This window comes from Entelurus aequoreus, linkage group LG18 (genome assembly GCF_033978785.1).
Source record: "Entelurus aequoreus isolate RoL-2023_Sb linkage group LG18, RoL_Eaeq_v1.1, whole genome shotgun sequence".
In the NCBI taxonomy this organism is placed as follows: domain Eukaryota; kingdom Metazoa; phylum Chordata; class Actinopteri; order Syngnathiformes; family Syngnathidae; genus Entelurus; species Entelurus aequoreus.
Window position 1 is genome coordinate 26044329 of NC_084748.1, and position 25083 is coordinate 26069411.

The window sequence follows — 25083 nt, forward strand, 5'->3', positions numbered from 1 at the left end:
GTCAGCCACTTTATATCTTAACAATTCACAATGTAAGAATTAAAACTTTATCAATACATACAAATAAATCAATACTTACAAATATTTTAATACTTGCAAATAAATCAACTTACAAATAATTCAACACCTACAACTAAATCAATACTTAAATTAATAAAATATTTAAAAATAAATCAATACTTAACAAATAAATGCTAACAAATAAATCAATACCTTCAAATAAATCCATGATTTCAAATAAACACTTACAAATAAACCAATACATACAAATAAATACTTAAAATTAATCAATACTTATTATTTTTCATGCGCTTTTCTTCCACAGACACAATAATCCACGAGAACTTCCGTTTGTTTCTCAGTTCCATGCCTACCAAAGTATTTCCTGTCACCGTGCTGCAAAACTCTGTCAAGGTAAACACACACAGCATTTACTGTATCTTATATCTATATTAGCATTATACTGTATATGAAGTGAAAAATGTCATAATATTCATATCCATACCCCCAACATATATTCACACATAAGCACACACACACGAGGGTATAACAGATACAAATTGACATTATTATTAGGGGTGTCCTCCATCTTTTTCACTTCCGATACGATACCGACATTGGAGCATTGATTATTGGCGAATATCGATATTAATTCCATACAATATTAGTACAAAGAATAGATACGTTTATTATTTCCTGAAAAGTTAGAAAATGTTTGACCATGTGAAATTAGTCAAACGCAGAGCAATGGTCGTATGAGAAGCAGAGATGTGGGAGCGGCTTTGCAGCTGAGAGGCGATTGATTGGTGGAATAATGTCATCCAATAAATATTCATCTTTCACTTGGCGAGAGATTTAGCTCTCACATTTAGATTTAGATTTATTATTTAGGTTTAGATTTAAGATTTAGGTTTAGATTCAACTTTTAGGTTTATATTTAATATTTAGGTTTAGATTTAACATTTAGATTTAGCTGTAACATTTAGCACTCACATTTAGGTTTAAGTTTATATTTAACAAATAGATGTATATTTAAAATATATATTTATATTTAGGATTTAGTGTTTAGTGTTGTGTTAGTGTTATTACCTTACAATGGAATCATTTTTGTATTGTTTCAATTGCACAAATTCCTCAGTAATTTCACCAAACTGTCACAGTGGAGTTAATGAGTTTGTTTAGCTGATTGGAGAGCGAGCTTTCGCAGCTAGTGGGTCCGTGACGATGACTTCTGTTTTGTTTGATCAGCCATTTTTCTGCCGTGTTACAGGCACCTTTTGCAAACAATTAAGGTATGTACATGAACATTTACAAAATATTTCTGTGTAAATAACTAATTTCCCAACGTACAGGATATGTCTGCGGCTTATAGTCCGGTGCAGCTAATATATAGAGAAAATATTATTTTCCTCGAAAATAGTAGGTGCGGCTTATACAGATACATATAGCTCTATAGTCCGAAAAACACTTTGCATTTTTTCAAGTATCCATATTTGTGTGGACATGGCCTACAATATTTTCTCCTATGAGCACATACAGCATAGCAGTCCAACAGTTTGTACAACTTGTCACCTTGGTGTCATCTATTGTTGTTGCCACCAACTGTAGGACTTGAGGTGTAATGACACTTTTCACAGGCATTTTCCAATGTGCTTTGGCTCAAACAGTGCTTAAGTGCATTTTAATTAAAAGTGATGGTAACTGCTGCCACCTGGCTGCCGTTGATCAGGTTTTGTTTTGTATTCTGTGGTTGCAATCTCGTAAATAGACAGTATATGTAATGTCATTAGGGCTGGGCCGATAAAACAATATCGATATACAAACCCGTTTCCATATGAGTTGGGAAATTGTGTTAGATGTAAATATAAACGGAATACAATGATTTGCAAATCATTTTCAACCCATATTCAGTTGTATATGCTACAAAGACAACATATTTGATGTTCAAACTGATAAACTTTTTTTTTTTGCAAATAATCATTAACTTTAGAATTTGATGCCAGCAACACGTGACAAAGAAGTTGGGAAAGGTGGCAATAAATACTGATAAAGTTGAGGAATGCTCATCAAACACTTATTTGGAACATCCCACAGGTGAACAGGCTAATTGGGAACAGGTGGGTGCCATGATTGGGTATAAAAGTAAATTCCATGAAATGCTCAGTCATTCACAAACAAGCATGGGGTGAGGGTCACCACTTTGTCAACAAATGCGTGAGCAAATTGTTGAACAGTTTAAGAAAAACCTTTCTCAAGCAGCTATTGCAAGGAATTTAGGGATTTCACCATCTACGGTCCGTAATATCATCAAAGGGTTCAGAGAATCTGGAGAAATCACTGCACGTAAGCAGCTAAGCCCGTGACCTTCGATCCCTCAGGCTGTACTGCATCAACAAGCGACATCAGTGTGTAAAGGATATCACCACATGGGCTCAGGAACACTTCAGAAACCCACTGTCAGTTACTACAGTTGGTCGCTACATCTGTAACTGCAAGTTAAAACTATCCTATGCAAGGCGAAAACCGTTTATCAACAACACCCAGAAACGCCGTCGGCTTCGCTGGGCCTGAGCTCGTCTAAGATGGACTGATACAAAGTGGAAAAGTTTTCTGTGGTCTGACGAGTCCACATTTCAAATTATTTTTGGAAACTGTGGACGTCGTGTCCTCCGGACCAAAGAGGAAAAGAACCATCCGGATTGTTATAGGCGCAAAGTTGAAAAGCCAGCATCTGTGATGGTATGGGGGTGTATTAGTGACCAAGACATGGGTAACTTACACATCTGTGAAGGCGCCATTAATGCTGAAAGGTACATACAGGTTTTGGAGCAACATATGTTGCCATCCAAGCAACGTTAGTATGGACGCCCCTGCTTATTTCAGCAAGACAATGCCAAGCCACGTGTTACATCAACGTGGCTTCATAGTAAAAGAGTGGGGGTACTAGACTGGCCTGCCTGTAGTCCAGACCTGTCTCCCATTGAAAATGTGTGGCGCATTATGAAGCCTGAAATACCACAATGGAGACCCCCGGACTGTTGAACAACTTAAGCTGTACATCAAGCAAGAATGGGAAATAATTCCACCTGAGAATCTTAAAAAATGTGTCTCCTCAGTTCCCAAGTTGTTAAAAGGAAAGGCCATGTAACACAGTGGTGAACATGCCATTTCCCAACTACTTTGGCACGTGTTGCAGCCATGAAATTCTAAGTTAATTATTATTAGGAAAAAAAAAAAAAGTTTATGAGTTTCAACATCAAATATCTTGCCTTTGTAGTGCATTCAATTGAATATGGGTTGAAAAGGATTTGCAAATCATTGTATTCCGTTTATATTTACATCTAACACAATTTCCCAACTCATTTGGAAACGGGGTTTGTACATCGCGATAGACACATAATCGATATCAATATAAAAAGCGTTTGATAAAACATTTGATACATATTTATATTTTTTGGTCGAAAGCAACCAGAAATGTTGAAGCAAGATTCGTTGCATGAGGTCACTCGTGCTCTGGGAACCCAGAAAAATAGGAAGTGTCATTGAGTAATGGGTGTGACGTGCTAACAGCCAATCAGGTATCAGTATCTACCAAGTTTGGTTGTAGCGCCTTTCTGTCTGGCTGTGGATTCTCTGCATGGAGTGAGTAGAGAAACTGTGATATCTAAATATATCTACTGAATAACAGAAACTTGTCTTTAGTAGAGATGTCCGATAATGACTTTTTTGCCAATATCCGATATTCCGATATTGTACAACTCTTAATTATCGATTCCGATATCAACCGATACCGATATATACAGTCGTGGAATTAACACATTATTATGCCTAACTTTGTTGTGATGCCCCGCTGGATGCATTAAACAATGTAACTTTACCATGAATTGATTATCGTGGACCCCGACTTAAACAAGTTGAAAACTTATTCGGGTGTTACCATTTAGTGGTCAATTGTACGGAATATGTACTGTACTGTGCAATCTACTAATACAAGTTTCAATCAATCAATCAAAAACAAGGTTTTCCAAAATAAGAGAACAACTTCAACTCTAGTTATGGAAAAAAATGCCAACATGGCACTGCCATATTTATTATTGAAGTCACAAAGTGCATTATTTTTTTTTAACATGCCTCAAAACAGCTTGGAATTTGGGACATGCTCTCCCTGAGATAATCCTAATACCCATTACAACTATGGGAAATACTATAGTTTGACTTTCACAAAGTGCATTATTTATTTATTTTTTCAAACATGCCTCAAAATAAAAGCTACAAAAACAATGAAGGCACACAGCTTCAGTCCAGAGTATACTAGAGCATACTTGCCAAACTTGAGACCTCCAAATTCAGGAGATTGGAGGAGGGGGGGGGGGGGGGTGTATATTGTAGCGTCCCGGAAGAGTTAGTGCTGCAAGGGGTTCTGGGTATTTGTTTTGTCGTGTTTATGTTGTGTTACGGTGCGGATGTTCTCCCGAAATGTGTTGGTGTGGGTTCACAGTGTGGCGCATATTTGTAACAGTGTTAAAGTTGTTTATACGGCTACCCTCAGTGTGACCTGTATGGCTGTTGACCAAGTAAGCCTTGCATTGTGAAAAGCCGTAGATATAATGTGACTGGGCCGGCATGCAAAGGCAGTGCCTTTAAGGTTTATTGGCGCTCTGTACTTCTCCCTACGTCCGTGTACACAGCGGCGTTTTAATAAGTCATAAAATTTACTTTTTGAAACCGATACCGATAATTTTGAAACCGATACCGATAATTTCCGATATTACATTTTAAAGCATTTATCGGCCGATGATATCGGCAGTCCGATATTATCGGACATCTCTAGTCTTTAGTTTTGTTGATTTTAATGCAGATGGTGCGGAAACCTCCTGACACATCCAAAGTGTCTGTTTAATGACGAGCTCCCCAAACTACTCTGTGTAGTGTTCAATAGCTTATACACTACTGCCATCTAGTGTCTCCAAACTGCAACTATCTTCAAATTTACTACAATTATTTTACTACCTGGCTACCAGACACATTTTCCATTGATAAGCAGCACCCTTAGTAAATTGGAAATTGTATTACTGTATTTATTGGCAGGCTTAAATAAGTCATAAAAATATAAATAATTATCAATATCGATCAATATAAAAACGTATATATATTTATAGGGACGGCGTGGCGAAGTTGGTAGAGTGGCTGTGCCATCAATCGGAGTGTTGCTGGTTACTGGGGTTCAATTCCCACCTTCTACCTTCCTAGTCACGTCCGTTGTGTCCTTGGGCAAGACACTTCACCCTTTGCCTCTGATGGCTGCTGGTTAGCGCCTTGCATGGCAGCTCCCGCCATCAGTGTGTGAATGTGTGTGTGAATGGGTAAATGTGGAAATACTGTCAAAGCGCTTTGAGTACCTTGAAGGTAGAAAAGCGCTATACAAGTATAACCCATTTATCATTTATATTTATCATATTGTGATGGTTTTCAGCCCTATCGCCCAGCCTTAAATGTACTGTAATATAATTATTTATAATCCTGTTTGTCTTTCCAGGTTACCAATGAACCTCCCAAAGGCCTACGAGCCAACATCAGACGAGCCTTCACCGAGATCTCCGTCAACTTCTTTGAAGAACATTTACTAGGGCTGCACTGGAAGAAAATGATTTTTGGAATCTGCTTTTTTCATGCAATCATTCAGGTTCAAAAGTTTAGCTTTGCTGCCTTATACAGACACTAAGATGTAGTACTTGACTTTCTGTTGTATGTGATATTTGGTCCCAATGTCCATATGCACTTTAGGAGCGTAAGAAGTTTGGTCCTTTGGGCTGGAACATCCGCTATGAGTTCAGTGACAGCGACAGAGAGTGTGCTCTGCTCAACCTCGACCTTTACTGCAAAGATGGCACTATCCCCTGGGATGCTCTCGTTTACATCACGAGTAGGAAAACATTAATACACCACTGCTATATGTCCATCCATGTTGTCAAATACTATTTGAAATCATTATAACAGGCCTTCTATATCATAGTGTCCCCCTGATCTAGAAGTGACTATGAAATCTATGAAGAAACATTATCTGATGTTTTGATAATAATAATGTGTAAGATGTCATGATATCCCAAATGTATCCCCAGATGAGATCACATATGGAGGCAGAGTGACAGATGTCTGGGACATACGCTGCCTCAGGACAATCCTTAAGGGCTTCTTTGCGCCAAACACCCTGGAGCCCGGCTATACCTTCTCATCATCTGGTACCTTTCACTTTCTGTTTGGTTCTTTATCCGCTTGACCGTTTCCTATAACAACCAGGTGTCTCAATTAGACTTGCTCGATAGAAACGATTACTGTGGACAACAAATGGAACGAGCAGGTTTGCTATATTTTGGCTTTTGTACACCTGTATTGTTGCAAATTTTCATGAATATGTACTGTATATACAGTTTAAAAATGATATACATTTTTATAGATTAAAATTTTTGCCCTGTGCAAGTCGATGAAACATTCTAGACTCGTCCTGTAAAATTGAGTGCGACAATCTACAAGGAACGCATCATCAATGCCATGTAGTGTCCTTAACGAGGGCTCGCTAGTGCGGCTTAAGTCTGTCACAATTTGAGCCACTTCTAAGTTGATAATCCTCTTCTTCACAGCTGCAAATACAGTAACATGTTTTGAAGTACAGTGGAATCTTGATATACCAAAAAGTGGTTCTTTAACATGGTCCGCCAACCAAAAGGTCGTATACTGAATCAGAATTCCCCATAAGAATCAATGTAAACATGAATAATTGGTTCTAGCCTCGACAAAAGTCCCTATTTTAGTAAAATACTTTACCCACCTGCTCCCAGTGCCACCCACATTGGTTTAAATGTAACTTAGATATTGGGTTTCGCTATGTAAAGCGCTTTGAGTCACTAGAGAAAAGCGCTATATAAATATAATTCACTTCACTTCACACTATACGACCTTTTGGTTGGCGGACACATATATATATATATATATATATATATATATATATATATATATATATATATATATATATATATATATATATATATATATCCATCCATCCATCCATTTTCTACCGCTTATTCCCTTCGGGGACGCGGGGGGCGCTGGAGCCCATCTCAGCTACAATCGGGCGGAAGGCGGGATACACCCTGGACAAGTCGCCATCTCATCACAGGGCCAACACAGATAGACAGACAACATTCACACTCACATTCACACACTACGGCCAATTTAGTGTTGCCAATCAACCTATCCCCAGGTGCATGTCTTTGGAGGTGGGAGGAAGCCGGAGTCCCCGGAGGGAACCCACGCAGTCACGGGGAGAACATGCAAACTCCACACAGAAAGATCCCGAGGCCGGGATTGAACTCACGACTACTCAGGACCTTCGTATTGTGAGGCAGACGCACTAACCCCTCTGCCACCGTGCTGCCCATATATATATATATATAATATATATACATATGTATATACATATGTATATATATATATAATATATATACATATGTATATATATATATATATATATATATATATATAATATATATATACATATGTATATATATATATATATATATATATATATATATATATACATATATATATATATATATATATATATATATATATATATATATATATATATATATATATATATATATATATATATATATATATATATACACATATGTATATATATATACATATGTATATATATATATATATATAATAATAATAATAATGGATTAGATTTATATAGCGCTTTTCTAGACACTCAAAGCGCTTCACAGAGAAGTGAGAACCCATCATTCATATTTACAACTCATTCATTCATCATTCATTCTCCGGTGTGAGCGGCACCGGGGGCAAGGGTGAAGTGTCCTGCCCAAGGACACAACGGCAGCGATTTTTGGATGGTAAGAGGCGGGGAGCGAACCTGCAACCCTCAGGTTTCTGGCACGGTTGCTCTACCCACTACGCCATACCGCCCCATGTATGTATATATATATATATATATATATATATATATATATATATATATATATATATATATATATATATATACATATATACATACATATGTATATATATATATATACATATGTATATATATATACATATGTATGTACCGTAATTTCTGGACTATAAGCCGCTACTTTTTACCCTCGTTCTGGTCCCTGCGGCTTATACAACGGTGCGGCTTATTTACGGCCTGTTCTTCTCCGACACCGACGAAGAGGATTTCGGTTGTTTTAGTACGCAGGAGGAAGACGATGACACAATGATTAAAGACTGACTTTTCATATACCGGTAGGCTGGTTATTTTGATAACGTACAGGCGAGCACTTTGTATTACTTTGCACCGTTGTATTATTTGTACTCTGCACGAATGCTGTTCGCCATGTCAAAGATGTGAAAGTTTGATTGAATGATTGAAAGATTTATTTTTGATAAATGGGACGCTTTGCGTTCCCAAACAGTCATCTCTGTCCCGACAATCCCCTCCGTGGTAGCAGGAACCCCTATATACTACGGTAATTACACATCAAAACCCTGCGGCTTATAGTCGGGTGCGGCTTATATATGGAGCAATCTGTATTTTCCCCTAAATTTAGCTGGTGCGGCTTGTAGTCAGGTGCGGTTTATAGTCCGGAAATTACGGTGTATATATATATATATATATATATATATATATATATATATATATATATATATATATATATATATATATATATATATATATATATATATATATATATATATATATATATATATACTGTATATAAATATATATGCACTTATGTATATACACATTATAGTCTTCAAAATGTGCAGTTTTTACTAAAATAGGGACTTTTGTTGAGGCTAGAACCAATTATTCATGTTTACATTGATTCTTATGGGGAACTCTGATTCACTATACGACCTTTTGGTTGGCGGACCATGTTAAAGAACCACTTAAGTTGGTATATCAAGATTCCACTGTACTTCAAAAAATTCTACTGTATTTGCAGCTGTGAAGAAGAGGATTATTAACTTAGAAGTGGCTCAAATTGTGACAGACTTGAGCCGCACTAGCGAGCCCTCATTAAGGACACTACATGGCATTGATGATGCGTTTCTTGTCTATTGTCGCACTCAATTTTACGTGACGAGTCTAGAATGTTTCATCGACTTGCACAAGGCAAAAATTTAAATCCATAAAAATGTATATCGTTTTTAAACTGTATATACAGTGCATATGCATGAAAATTTGCAACAATACAGGTGTAAAAAAGCCAGAATATAGAAAACCTGCTCGTTCCATGTCAAGTCAAGTCAAGTCAAGTCAACTTTATTTATATAGCACGTTTTCAACAACTTTTTAGATTGAACCAAAGTGCTTTACAGGTTAAAAAAGCATGGAGCAAACAAAAAACAAAAAACTAAGCAAAACAAAAAACAAACAAAGAACATAAACAATGAATGTGCTAAACAAGATAGTGCAAATGCAATACGGTAAAAGGGGTTGAATAGAAAGTTTAAAAATTTGCAGAATAAAAATAATAATGATAAAAGTGCGACAAATTGAAAAATACAACTAAAGCGAAGGGGTGGGAGGGGGGGGGACTAGAAATGGTGGCCTAGTGGGCGGACTCAGCTCGGGTCAAAGGCCAGCGAGAAGAGGTAGGTCTTAAGGAGGGTTTTGAAGACCCCCAGGCTCCGGGCTGACCTAATGTGGAGGGGAAGGCTGTTCCAGAGCTTAGGGGCGGCAACGGAAAAGGCTCTGTCCCCTCTGGTCTTTAGCCTGGATCTGGGGACCGCCAAAAGCATTTGGTCAGCTGACCTCAAGGCTCTAGACGAGGTATGGTGATGCAGCAGCTCGGTCAGGTATTGTGGGGCCAGACCATTTAGGGATTTAAAAACAATTAAAAGTAATTTAAAATCAATGCGGTGACGGACAGGGAGCCAGTGGAGTGAGGCCAGCACTGGGGTGATGTGCTCGCGTTTTTTGGTACTGGTGAGGAGACGGGCAGCCGCATTTTGCACAAGCTGCAAACGGCGGAGTGATGCCTGATCAATGCCAGCGTACAGTGAGTTATTGTTGTCTAGCCGGTGTGTGATGAAGGCGTGGATAGCAGTCTCCAGGTCGCTCTGGGAGAGATAGGCCTTGGTCTTTGCTAGGGTTCTGAGATGGTAAAAGCTGGTACTAACCACTGAGCTGACCTGTTTGGTGAATTTGAAGGCACTATCAAAGATCACACCGAGACTTCTCACGGAGGACCGGATATATATACTGTATATATATATACAGTACATATGTGTATATATATACTGTATGTATATATATATATATATATATATATATATATATATATATATATATATATATATATATATATATATATATATATACATATATATATATATATATATATATATGTATATATATATATATATATATATATATACGTATATATATATATATATATATATATATACACTACCGTTCAAAAGTTTGGGGTCACCCAAACAATTTTGTGGAATAGCCTTCATTTCTAAGAACAAGAATAGACTGTCGAGTTTCAGATGAAAGTTCTCTTTTTCTGGCCATTTTGAGCATTTAATTGACCCCACAAATGTGATGCTCCAGAAACTCAATCTGCTCAAAGTAAGGTCAGTTTTGTAGCTTCTGTAACGAGCTAAACTGTTTTCAGATGTGTGAACATGATTGCACAAGGGTTTTCTAATCATCAATTAGCCTTCTGAGCCAATGAGCAAACACATTGTACCATTACAACACTGGAGTGATAGTTGCTGGAAATGGGCCTCTATACACCTATGTAGATATTGCACCAAAAACCAGACATTTGCAGCTAGAATAGTCATTTACCACATTAGCAATGTATAGAGTGTATTTCTTTAAAGTTAAGACTAGTTTAAAGTTATCTTCATTGAAAAGTACAGTGCTTTTCCTTCAAAAATAAGGACATTTCAATGTGACCCCAAACTTTTGAACGGTAGTGTGTATATATATATATATATATATATATATATATATATATATATATATATATATATATATATATATATATATATATATATATATATATATATATATATATATATATGTATATATATATATATATATATATATATGTATATATATATATATATATATATATATATATATATATATATATATATATATATATACATATATATACATATGTCTGTATATACAGTCATACAGTCGCGATCAAAAGAACATAATGTCGTGGCTGTCTTGAGTTTCCAATACTTTCTACAACTCGTATTTTTTTGTGATAGAGTGATTGAAGCACATACTAGTTGGGTACCAAAAATGAAGTTTGGTTCTTTTATGAATTATTATGGGTCTACTGAAAATGTGACCAAATCTTCTGGGTCAAAAGTACGCATACAGCAATGTTAATATTTGGTTACATGTCCCTTGGCAAGTTTCACTGCAATAAGGCGCTTTTGGTAGCCATCCACAAGCTTCTGGTTGAATTTTTGATCACTCCTCTTGACAAAATTGGTGCAGTTCAGCTAAATGTGTTGGTTTTCTGACATGGACTCGTTTCTTCAGCATTGTCCACATGTTTAAGTCAGGACTTTGGAAAGGCCATTCTAAAACCTTCATTCTAGCTTGATTTAGCCATTCCTTTACCACTTTTGATGTGTGTTTGGGGTCATTGTCCTGTTGGAACACCCAACTGCGCCCAAGACCCAACCTCCGGGCTGATGATTTTAGGTTGTCCTGAAGAATTTGGAGGTAATCCTCCTTTTTCATTGTCCCGTTTAAAGCATCAGTTCCATTGGCAGCAAAACAGGCCCAGAGCATAATATTACCACCATCATGCTTGACGGTGGGATTGGTGTTCCTGTGATTAAAGGCATCACCTTTTCTCTGTGGTCAAATGAAACAATTTTTTTTATTCTTTAGGCCGTGAAACTATTAAATGTTGAACAATCACATGTTAGCAGCCAAGAAAAGAGAGACCTGTAACTTGTTTTAAAATGCTTTTATTATATTTTATATACAAAATAATGCATCTTGATATTTTAATTGTAATTGCAAGTATCTTTAACATAAATCACAATATGAGTTTTAGGCCATATCAATGCATGCATTCATTTAATCCAATGGTTCTTTGTGTGTATAAAACTTAGGTATCTACTTTGCCCCAGAGTCAGAAACACTGGACTTGTATATTGAATACATTGAGAATCTTCCCATAATTGATGACCCCGAGGTCTTTGGCATGCATGAGAATGCTAACTTGGCCTTTCAGGTAAGGAGCAGTACTGAATATATAGGGCTAGCATTTGTTTAATGACATCAACTTGAAATAAATCACATTTTGAGGAAGCAACTATTAGAAGTGAGAGCATTTACAAATACAAATTATACAGGAGCATATTCAATTACATATATATTTACTATTATATTTATTACATATGTATATTATGTAGGTACATGTAGCCCTGCTCTCCATCTTTACTGAACAATAGCAGAACACTGTAAAGGGACACATCCAAGCATAACCACAAGGTTGCCAGAAGATGGTTTTCAAGCTCTGGATTCGCCTTGGCTCTCTTGTTAGCCATGACAATAAACGCTGGGCTGCACAGATTTTGTCGGCCTGGGTTAGGGTTAAGTCACACTACTCAGTATTGTGCACAGTAACCCCGATGTATACTTCCTGTCCCAAACTTGAAATGTGTGTGATGAGGGAAATCATTACACAATTGTTTTAAAGTGAAGGCTTTACACCAAAAAATTTAAATACATGTACTGTTATAATTACATCTACTAATACACCCCAATAAATAGTCTTCCTCAGTTTCAACTGTTTGATGCACATATTTGGAGTGTGTATTGCAGTCATTACATAGTGCAAAATGACCTCCACTACTGCACATGTGTTTGTTTGCCCACACAGCGCCAAGAAACCACGAATCTGATCAACACCATTCTGGATGTTAATCCTCGCTCTTCAGCCCAATTGGGAGGCAAAAGTAATGACGAGATTGTGTGTGAGCTTGCTGACGCTATAGTTGCAAAGCTACCTGGTATGCAGACACACAGCAATATTTTCTATCATGTATAAAACTATTTTTTGTCATCATGTTTGAAATGTATCATGTATTGTCTGACTGTGTGTGTGTGTGTGTGTGTGTGTGTGTGTGTGTGTGTGTGTGTGTGTGTGTGTGTGTGTGTGTGTGTGTGTGTGTGTGTGTGTGTGTGTGTGTGTGTGTGTGTGTGTGTGTGTGTGTGTGTGTGTGTGTGTATATACAGAGCGTCTTGATATGGATGAGGCGCTTGAATATCTTTTTGAGCGAGACGCAAATGGTCGTGTCAACTCCTTGACAACTGTGCTGGGCCAAGAAGCCGACCGATTCACCAAACTGTCTCGATTATTGAGGGTATGTACACCTCAAAATAATAATAAAATATTAAAATCATCACCTGACACATCTTTGGTTTTTACTTCTGACTAGGGTTGTACGGTATACCGGTATTAGTATAGTACCGCGATACTAATAAATCAAATTCGGTACTATACCGCCTCTGAAAAGTACCAGTCCACCAACCCCCCGCACCCCCGTCGTCGTCACGTCGTGTCATTGCTGGTTTACGAGCAGACGAGCATGTTCGGCAGTGCACAATCACAGAGTTCTTACAAGCAGACAGTGTGTAGACAGAAAAGGGAGAATGGACGCATGTTGGCTTAAAAACTAACGATAAAGGTGAATTTATATCACTGAAACGCCCTCAGGAAGAGGTGCTTTAAGACATGGCTAGTAGCTAGCTAGCGGCTAAAGTTCAGCCTCAGTCGGCAGTGTTTAAGCTTCTTCTAAATCACTAATCCTCGCCTCCGTGGCGACAAAACAAGTATGTTTCTTACAAGTATCATCCCTGCAGGACGAGGAATAGCTAAACATGTTTCACTACACACCGTAGCTCACCGGCGTCACAATGTAAACAAACTCCATTGGTGGATCTACACCTAACATCCACTGTAATGATACCAAGTATAGTAGTATCTAGTCGATACTACTATGATTACGTCGATATTTTTTGGCATCACAACATCTTCTTTTGTTTAAAAAAAAATCATACTATGTTTATAAACTCAAGAAATATGTCCCTGGACACATGAGGACTTTGAATATAACCAATGTACAAACTCCGTTTCCATATGAGTTGGGAAATTGTGTTAGATGTAAATATTAATGGAATACAATGATTTGCAAATCCTTTTCAACCCATATTCAATTGAATGCACTACAAAGACAAGATATTTGATGTTCAAACTCATAAACTTTATTTTTTTTTGCAAATAATAATTAACTTAGAATTTCATGGCTGCAACACGTGCCAAAATAGTTGGAAAAGGGCATGTTCACCACTGTGTTACATGGCCTTTCCTTTTAACAACACTCAGTAAACATTTGGGAACTGAGGAGACACATTTTTTAAGCTTCTCAGGTGGAATTCTTTCCCATTCTTGCTTGATGTACAGCTTAAGTTGTTCAACAGTCCGGGGGTCTCCGTTGTGGTATTTTAGGCTTCATAATGCACCACACATTTTCAATGGGAGACAGGTCTGGACTACAGGCAGGCCAGTCTAGTACCCGCACTCTTTTACTATGAAGCCACGTTGATGTAACACGTGGCTTGGCATTGTCTTGCTGAAATAAGCAGGGGCGTCCATGGTAACGTTGCTTGGATGGCAACATATGTTGCTCCAAAACCTGTATGTACCTTTCAGCATTAATGGCGCCTTCACAGAGTGTAAGTTACCCATGTCTTGGGCACTGTATGTGGGCTCTGTACCGAGGATGTCGTTGTGGCTTGTGCAGCCCTTTGAGACACTTGTGATTTAGGGCTATATAAATAAACATTGATTGATTGATTGATTGACTAATACACCCCCATACCATCACAGATGCTGGCTTTTCCTCTTTGGCCCGGAGGACACGACGTCCACAGTTTCCAAAAACAATTTGAAATGTGAATTCGTCAGACCGCAGAACACTTTTCCACTTTGTATCAGTCCATCTTAGATGAGCTCAGGCCCAGCGAAGCCGACAGCGTTTCTGGGTGTTGTTGATAAACGGTTTTCGCCTTGCATAGGAGAGTTTTAACTTGCACTTACAGATGTAGCGACCAACTGTAGTTACTGACAGTGGGTTTCTGAAGTGTTCCTGAGCCCATGTGGTGATATCCTTTACACACTGATGTCGCTTGTTGATGCAGTACAGCCTGAGGGATCGAAGGTCACGGGCTTAGCTGCTTACGTGCAGTGATTTCTCCAGATTCTCTGAACCCTTTGATGATATCACGGACCGTAGATGGTGAAATCCCTAAATTCCTTGCAATAGCTGCTTGAGAAAGGTTTTTCTTAAACTGTTCAACAATTTGATCACGCATTTGTTGACAAAGTGGTGACCCTCGCCCCATCCTTGTTTGTGAATGACTGAGCATTTCATGGAATCTACTTTTATACCCAATCATGGCACCCACCTGTTCCCAATTAGCCTGTTCACCTGTGGGATGTTCCAAATAAGTGTTTGATGAGCATTCATCAACTTTTATCAGTATTTATTGCCACCTTTCCCAACTTCTTTGTCATGTGTTGCTGGCATCAAATTCTAAAGTTAATGATTATTTGCAACAAAAAAAAAGTGTATCAGTTTGAACATCAAATATGTTGTCTTTGTAGCATATTCAACTGAATATGGGTTGAAAATTATTTGCAAATCATTGTATTCCGTTTATATTTACATCTAACACAATTTCCCAACTCATATGGAAACGGGGTTCTTATGATCCTGTAACGACTTGGTATCGGATTGATACCCAAATTTGTGGTATCATCCAAAACTGATGTTAAACATCCAAACAACAGAAGAACAAGTGATTATTACATTTTAACAGAAGTGTAGATATAACATGTTAAAAGAGAAAGTAACCAGATATTAACAGTAAATGAACAAGTAGATTAGTAATTCATTTTCTACCACTTGTCCTTAATAATTTTGACAAAATAATAGAATGATAAATGACACAATGAATCTTGAATGGGATTGTGCTGAAAATTTGAATTTCCCCTCAGGGATTAATAAAGTGTTTCTGATTCTGATACAATATGTTACTGCATACGTCAGCAGACTAATTAGGAGCCTTTGTTGGCTTACTTACTAATAAAAGACAAGTTGTCTTGTATGTTCACTATTTTATTTAAGGACAAACTTGCAATAAGAAACATATATTTAATGTACCCTAAGATTTTTTGTTAAAATAAAGCCAATAATGCAATTTTTTTTGTGGTCCCCGATACACGATACCGATATTGGAGCCTTGAATTTTGACCGATATCAGCAGGAATCATATACAAACTTGTATTATTGTGTAGTATGGTATGTTACAATGGTTTAATGAAGTGAAATTAGTCAGGGAACGATAGTAGGTATTAGGGCTGTGAATCTTTGTGTGTCCCACGATTCGATTCAATATCGATTCTTGGGGTCACGATTCGATTCAAAATAGATTTTTTTTTTTTCAATTCAACACGATTCTCGATTCAAAAACAATTTTTTTCCCGATTCAAAACGATTCTCTATTCATTCAATACATAGGATTTCAGCAGGATCTACCCCAGTCTGCTGACATGCAAGCAGAGTAGTAGATTTTTGTAAAAAGCTTTTATAATTGTAAAGGACAATGTTTTATCAACTGATTGCAATAATGTAATTTTTTTTTTACTATTAAATGAACCAAAAAGATGACTTATTTTGTCTTTGTGAAAATATTGGACAGTGTGTTGTCAAGCTTATGAGATGCGATGCAAGTGTAAGCCACTGTGACACTATTGTTCTTTTTTTTAATTTTTATAAATGTCTAATGATAATGTCAATGAGGGATTTTTAATCACTGCTATGTTGAAATTGTAACTAATATTGATACTGTTGTTGATAATATTCATTTTTGTTTCACTACTTTTGGTTTGTTCTGTCGTGTTTGTGTCTCCTCTCAATTGCTCTGTTTATTGCAGTTCTGAGTGTTGCTGGGTCGGGTTTGGTTTTGGAATTGGATTGCATTGTTATGGTATTGCTATGTATTGTTTTGTTGGATTGATTAATAAAAAATTAAAATATAATAATAATAATAATAATAATACAAAAAATAGATTTTTAAAAAATGAGAATCGATTCTGAATCGCACAAATCGAGAATCGCGATTCGAATTCGAATCGATTTTTTCCCACACCCCTAGTAGGTATGAAAAAACAAACCTTTTTACTTTTAACCATCTGGAATGGATTTATGCCGTCGTGAAATTAAAATAAAGTGGTAAAAGTTGTTTTGGTGATACCAGGTTGTCACAATAATTAAGCTCATGATGCAGTACGTTGAACGAGGACAAGGTTAGTCTTTTCTGTTTTTTTAGTAAAATCCTTTTGTAAAAAATTTAAACAAGCATCGGGACACCCAGGGGTGTCACTACAGGGGGGGCTTAGCCCCCAGAAGGTTCCTTGACGCAAGCGCATGAAGCGTGCGAGCAAAAACATTTTGCACTTGCAAGATCTTATTATTCCCAACTTTTTGGCACTGTATTAGAATTACACAACAAACAATGAAGTGGACGTGTAAAAAAGCTCCAGTCATCTTTAGTAAGCATGAGATGGCCCAACCACATAAGGACAATGTTGTTGTATGGAAAAGCTTGCAGATAACTTGCAAACAGGGAAACGTTGCACAGATGATAACAGTGTAAACAAACTTGCACAGCACTACAAAGTTGACCTGAAAACAGAGGAGGTACAGGTGGAAATAAACTTTTTTGCCTAGAAAACGGGGTCTGGATGTCCACCCAAAAGGTATGTTGTCTGTGCACAACCTCTTTGATTCAGAAATGTTGCACTTGCAAGATTTTTTTGCTTTCCACTTGCTGTTACTGTATTAGCATTACACGGCAAATACTGGAGAAATCGAAATGGTTGAAAGCAATATTGTTAGTTTTCTGTTATTACTCTACTGGTAATTTAAGACATTTAGACCACGGGTGTCAAATTCAAGGCCCATAGGCCACTTCTGGCCAGTACGGATGGGTGATATGGACAATCACAATAACCTGCCATTCATGGTAAAAACAATAAAAGTGAAGATAAAAAAACACCCATAAAACTCCACCGTTTTGACTATGATAGTCTGTCAGTGCATCCATCAGAGCCCCCAAAACACTACTCTAAAGTAACAATAAGGCTATTAAACTACATCAATTAAGTTTAAGTAACACACTTATACTGCAAAGCTGTAGTAATGTGATTTGCTTATCACACGGTATGGAAGTTATTTTTCTGTCAGCAATATTATAGGCATTATTATTATGAGTGTTATATTACAAATCAATCAGATAGTGTTATGATGCGACTTCAGAGTGAACGATGACGCTTATCATAAGCGTCATCATTATTCACCAAAATAGACGGATACAAATTAAATTAGTTGACAAATTAGCAGAAACAGGCGAAAATAATGTTTTAGGAACTAACCCTAATCAATGTTCCACCACTGATCGCCAACACGCTCTTCAAGGCAGACATCGAGGCCAATGTCCCCAAAACTGCGGGAGACATCTGCTTTCATAATCTTTTCTGCGGTTCAGAAAACGTAGACTTTGATTGCACCGAATCCTTGAAATTGCCACAAATGTGCCAGTACTGAGACGACGATAATTAAAGCATGTTTGCTTCCGTAAACACTGCAGGACGTGCGACGTTATGACGCCTGGATATTCATAATAAATCACACCAAATATTTAGGAAAGCTTAAGAATATTTTAGGGGGGTTTCAGCCCCCTAAAATGAGCCTAGCGGCGCCAACGGGGTCACCCCTACTATTAGTATATACTGTTATTTACTTTTAGTACTTGGCCAAAGTCCAGATTATATTTTTGCTCTCCAGAGGTTCTCCATGAGTAAATGTTTGATGTGTGCAGGTGTCGCTCATCACTCTGCAAAAGGCCATTGGAGGTCTGGTGGTGATGTCCGAGGAGATGGACATGATCTACACTAGCTTTGTGAACAACCAGGTTCCCTCCCACTGGTCAAACTGCTCCTACCCCTCTCTTAAAAGCCTGGCTGGCTGGATCAAAGACCTGAACCTCAGGATCTACTTTATCGAGGTTTGTATGGCGTTAATTTTGTGTCTTAATGATGAGGTCGCAAAGGCAGATTTAAAAGACAGAAAAATATGTTTTGCAAGCACAGACATTATGTTTTTAAAATAAATTTAAATCACGCAATTTCTTCTTTTTTAATCGAATATCAATGTATTTGGTGCACATTAAAAGTGTTTGTTTGTTTGCTTTTATCCATATTAACACTCAATAATTAGTGCTGTCTGCAGTCAGATGGATGCACTCTCTTGCGCCACCTCTTCCGTCCCTTAACCTCACCATTCTGTGCATTCCAATTTTATTTCTACACTCACTCAGATTTCTGCTCTATGCTCACACAAATTTAGACACACAGTGTTATTCTTGTATCAAAAAGGCAACCAATCAGAGAACTAGACAAATGTATGCTGATTGATTGCTTGGTCTCCAATGAGATCGCTTATGTTATCCCGGAAGCATTAGTTCGCCCCTGACTGAGTCAATTGTCGTGAATTAAAAGAAGATCACAGACATGCTGACACACAAGGTCACTACCCCAGCAGCTGGCCGACGTGCAGCACCTCGGAATACTATGCAGCACCAAGCTACCACAATAGACGCGGGGACTAGACCCAGCAGGCCCCAACCAAGACGGGCACCCGGAAAGGATGGACGGTGGTACCCAGGAGCTCCAGACACGCAGCCCGGATGCAGTAGCCTGAGGCGTCGAACCCCGCCTGACAAGCAGGCCCATAGCGTACCCCCAGAAATATACATATATATACATACATATATATATATACATACATACATATACACATACATATACATACACATGCATATACACATATACATATATACATGTACACATACATACATACATACAGCATACACATCTATAAACACACACATACCTATACCCATACATGCACACACATATACATACATACACATACATACACACATTTACATACCTACATCCATCCATCCACATGCACACACACACATATATATATATACAACAAGAAATCCATACACAGGCCGGCGGGACAGCGATCAAGTCCCGGCACCCACTGCCCACTGAGAACCAGCCGATCCCCTCCCCCAAGCCCCACAGGTCCGGCCGCGCACTCCCGTCACCCAGGGACAACTCCGGACAAGCCCGCCCCAGACGACGGCATCAATCAATCATCAATCAATGTTTATTTATATAGCCCTAAATCACAAGTGTCTCAAAGGGCTGCACAAGCCACAACGACATCCTCGGTACAGAGCCCACATAAGGGCAAGGAAAAACTCACCCCAGTGGGACGTCGATGTGAATGACTATGAGAAACCTTGGAGAGGACCGCATATGTGGGTAACCCCCACCCCTCTAGGGGAGACGGAATGCAATGGATGTCGAGTGGGTCTGACATAATATTGTGAGTGTCCAGTCCATAGTGGATCCAACATAATAGTGACAGTCCAGTCCATAGTGGGGCCAGCAGGAAACCATCCCAAGCGGAGACGGGTCAGCAGCACAGAGATGTTCCCAACCGATACACAGGCGAGCAGTCCACCCCGGGTCCCGACTCTGGGCATGACACCGGGCGCGAAGGCCGGTGCGGCAGGGAGCAAGGGCATCCCAAGCCCACACCCGACAAGCCAACCAACACGACAACAAACGAGTATGAAGCCGGCAAGTTCGTCAGCCCCGACAACAACCACGCGCGCGCGCTGCCGCCAGTCACAGCATCAGCCACCCCCCTTCACCGGACCCAGCAGCCACGGGCGCCCACACCACAAACAAACGGCAGCAGAAACAGCAGCTGCAATAACCCCAGACAGCCAGCACCACTCGATCAAATCAAACCGATCGAAAAAACTTCGACCGGCAACCACACGCCAACAGGATCACGGAGACCGGCCAGTGCCGGCCCGCCAGTCAGCCCAAATGCCAACATGCAACCAAGAGACATTAACACCTCCCCCACCAAAGACCCCACCACCCCAACCCAAACCCGCACAAACACACCACCGCCCAAACAACCGAGACACAGCATCTAGACCAGACAAGGGGGCCGCGCCGCCACCGCATCAAGTCACCAACACAGACCCCACAGCGCAAGGTCGGGCCACACGGGCACGGACCCCACCCAACAGGAAGCGAGACCTGCGTCACACACAAATAAATAATACAATGTTAAAAATAATTTAAAAAAAATAACAATATTAATAAAAATACATAAAACATAATAATAAATTAATACAAGCCTCACACCCTCAGCGAGGTCTCTGCCCGGGAATGGCAGGCCACCAGACCGCAGTCCCCGCAACCCGCGCCGGCTGAGGAGGCAATGAGGGGTGTGCCGCCAGTCAGCCCAAACGCCAACATACAACCAAGAGACATTAACACCTCCCCCACCAAAAGACCCCACCACCCCAACCCAAACCCGCACAAACACACCACCGCCCAAACAACCGAGACACAGCATCTAGACCAGACAAGGGGGCCGCGCCGCCACCGCATCAAGTCACCAACACAGACCCCACAGCGCAAGGTCGGGCCACACGGGCACGGACCCCACCCAACAGGAAGCGAGACCCGCGCGACGTCACACACAAATAAATGATACAATGTTAAAAATAATTTTAAAAAAATAAAGAAAAATAACAATATTAGTAAAAATAAATAAAACATAATAATACATTAATACAAGCCTCACACCCTCAGCGAGGTCTCTGCCCGGGAATGGCAGGCCACCAGACCGCAGTCCCCGCAACCCGCGCCGGCTGAGGAGGCAATGAGGGGTGCAATGAGGGGTGTGCCGTACTCTCGAAACCCCCCCCCCCCCGTGCATGTGTACAACACCCCCAGAGTGTCTTCTGTGTAGTTAAAATTAGGAGGTCAGCTGTTACAGCCGACCTTCAGTCCTCCAGTGCGTCAAAGTCTAGTATCAGTCTTGTTGTGGCAATTATGAAAACAAATCTTTGTTCAATTCTGTTCCAATATTTGGCGGGCTGGATTAAAAAGACCAACGGGCCGGATGTGGCCGGCAGGCCATATTTTGCCAATCTCTGCCTTGGAACATGGACTTTTACAGTATCTTCTTTTGACTGCTTTGCGTCTAACACACCATCAGCAGCTTCTCCATATTTTCACATATAAATGTCTGCCATTTAGATATTATTTTTCATGTTCTTGACTGGCGTTATCGACTCATTCTGCTTCCGTATGATGCAGACTAGCAGTGCTATGCTCCAACATGCTTTGTCATGTTTTTTATCATTTTTTTTCTTTAATATTTATTAAATATATGCAGCGGCTTGCCGAACAGTTTCAGGTTTGATAAATCACATTTTGAGTGCTGAAAGATTACATTTGCATGTCCTACTCCCAGTATTGTGTGTTCTAATAATCATCAACTAGTCTAGTCTAGTCTAATCATAATTTCATGACGTGGCTCATGTCCAATAGTTCAGTCAGCCTGTGTCACTTACATCATTTTTAATATGATGACCTCAATACATTGATACACATTAACCATGCACCAATTTACAAATACATCTATATTTGTATTTCTCTGTTGTAGTCTTGGATCACACGTGGCCATCCCAAATCGTTTTGGATCTCTGGATTCTTCTTCCCTCAGGGCTTTCTAACTGGTAAAATGTTTTAAATCAACCATGAGAGTGAATCAAAACTACCAGAATGTACTTCCATCCATGAATTGGAATCATAGTTTACATTGTTAATATTATATCTATAATGCTCACCAAGTATTTTGAGAATACCGATGGAGAAGAAAACAAGTACACTCAAACATTCTCTCCTTTTTGGTGCTGTACAGCAGTCCTGCAGAATCATGCCCGCCAGTACAACTTGCCCATCGACGAGCTCAACTTCCGCTTCAACATGTTGCCCCTGTACAGGGACCAGAGCACGGTGGCTGAGGCAACGCGCAACGCAGGCAGCAGTGCTGAGCTGGAGATGGATAAGGAGGTACTTGACTTTACAACCATCATGATTCATGCTGTGTACCAGGCACGTGCACAGATAGATAGAAGCAAGACATATTCATTTTGAGATGTGCAGATGCTTTTGTGCTGCCTTTCCCTGGGGACCTCGCTAAGGAATCCTCATTGTCATCAAAACAATGGACCTGGTTATACATACATTCTGCCTATCTCTTTTCCTGACTAAAGCATAATTAGATGCCAGTGCTTTGAACGGTTGATGTCTTATTACGAACAGGGAGGCGATAGACTGCTGGTAATCAAAAAATTGTAAGTGATAACTTTAGGGTCATAAGTCGGTTGTTGATGCACCGTGGAAGACTACTTAGCTTGGTGACAAGTTTGTTTCACACTACAAAGCTTCACGGCGGTTTTCTGGAGCATGTCCACTCCAGAAAAATGTATGGCCTGCACCAACTTTTTTGAGCTGGGGTCCCACCAGCTGTGGTCTGCTGACCAGGGTGAAGTGAGACAGGCAATGTCTGGGACACCTTTTTGTAGTCCGCTCCTTATACTATGGAGGTGAGAAGTGTGATTCTGAAAAAGGCAAACTCCTGCATGCTTCAGTCACACATGAGATTCACACAGAATGAGGCCAAAAAACTACCACACTTACTGTGTAGAACATAATAACATAATATGAACACATATACAACTTTATAACATAATATGAACACATATAAAACTTTATAACAAAATAAAAACACATGGCCTACAATAAAATAATATAAACAGAATAACATAATATACATATAAATCATAACATACAATGAATGCAGAAAGAACATACCATAATATAAACACATATATAACATAATAACATAAATACATGTAAACCGTTGTATCATAATAAAACATAATAGCATAATATAAGCTTCTATAAAACATAATAACATAAAAACATAATATCATAAGGTAAAAGGTAATATAAAGTTCAGGTGGTACACTGGCCCTACAGTATGTCAACATTTTGCAAAGTTGAATTGTTGATACCAGAATAGAAGGTGGTGAAGGTGCTTACTTGTGATGCAGATGCCAGTGCCAGGAGATGGCGTGTTAGTTCACGGCATGTTCATGGATGCCAGTCGCTGGGATGATGACAACATGGTTATTGAGGACGCATTACCTCGAGTGATGAACTCCAATCTGCCAGTGATGCATTTTGAACCGATGCAGAACTATGAGGCTGAACCTGGTCTTTATCACGCCCCCTTGTACAAGACATCTGCCAGGGCAGGAACACTTTCTACTACAGGTACACTTTGGCTCATGTGACATAACATATACCTGTATAACTATCATGTTCTTTATATATCGTCATATACACATATGACTATTTAACACTATGTATATGTGTTAATAAATTATGTTATGTATGTATGTATGTATACAGTATATATATATATGTGAAGTCCTTCTTAGCTCTGGGTTCTTCTGGGACCAGCAGTACACAGTCACACCCCTCGGATGCAGAGTGACAACAGTCTTTTATTATATTTCTTTTCAAAGTCTTTGTGCTTTGCAGCAGTCTCACGCTTTCTCTTCTCATGTGCTTTTTCCAGCAGTCTTGCGCTTTCTCCTCTCGTGTGCTTTTCAGCAGTCTGGTTTTTCTTTTGGTTGTCGTCTCGCTTGCCGTCACTCTCTGCTCCCCCCCATGGTCTCCGACGCTGCTAATAAAGAGACAGGTGGTTAGATAACTCGTTCCAGCTGAGGTATCCACTCACCTGTCTGCTGCTTCATGGCTGGCACCTGCACTCACCCTGCGTGGACCACGCCCCTTCCACATGCCTCCACCGTCAGACTCAGGGCGGGCAACTGTCCGGCCGCGCCCGCGCCCCCCTCCCCCCCATAGAAGGGCGAGAGAGGAAGTCGGCTACGGCCATCTGCGTGCCCGGTCTGTGGACCACCCGGAA

The 25083-nt window shown here is 39.4% G+C and overlaps 1 protein-coding gene across 2 annotated transcripts in view; it reads left to right on the forward strand.

Moving 5' to 3' along the window:
- The window catches only part of dnah6 (dynein, axonemal, heavy chain 6), a 178159-nt gene that overhangs the window by 146969 nt on the left and 6107 nt on the right, over positions 1 to 25083 (forward strand). For both annotated transcript variants that reach the window (XM_062026800.1, XM_062026799.1), the window contains exons 71-81: positions 326 to 414; positions 5537 to 5683; positions 5785 to 5923; positions 6120 to 6239; positions 12175 to 12296; positions 12948 to 13077; positions 13304 to 13431; positions 19013 to 19198; positions 22747 to 22819; positions 23005 to 23156; positions 24203 to 24425. In XM_062026800.1, the coding sequence (XP_061882784.1) occupies positions 326 to 414; positions 5537 to 5683; positions 5785 to 5923; positions 6120 to 6239; positions 12175 to 12296; positions 12948 to 13077; positions 13304 to 13431; positions 19013 to 19198; positions 22747 to 22819; positions 23005 to 23156; positions 24203 to 24425 (1509 nt within the window). The remainder of the gene's footprint in view (positions 1 to 325; positions 415 to 5536; positions 5684 to 5784; positions 5924 to 6119; positions 6240 to 12174; positions 12297 to 12947; positions 13078 to 13303; positions 13432 to 19012; positions 19199 to 22746; positions 22820 to 23004; positions 23157 to 24202; positions 24426 to 25083) is intronic.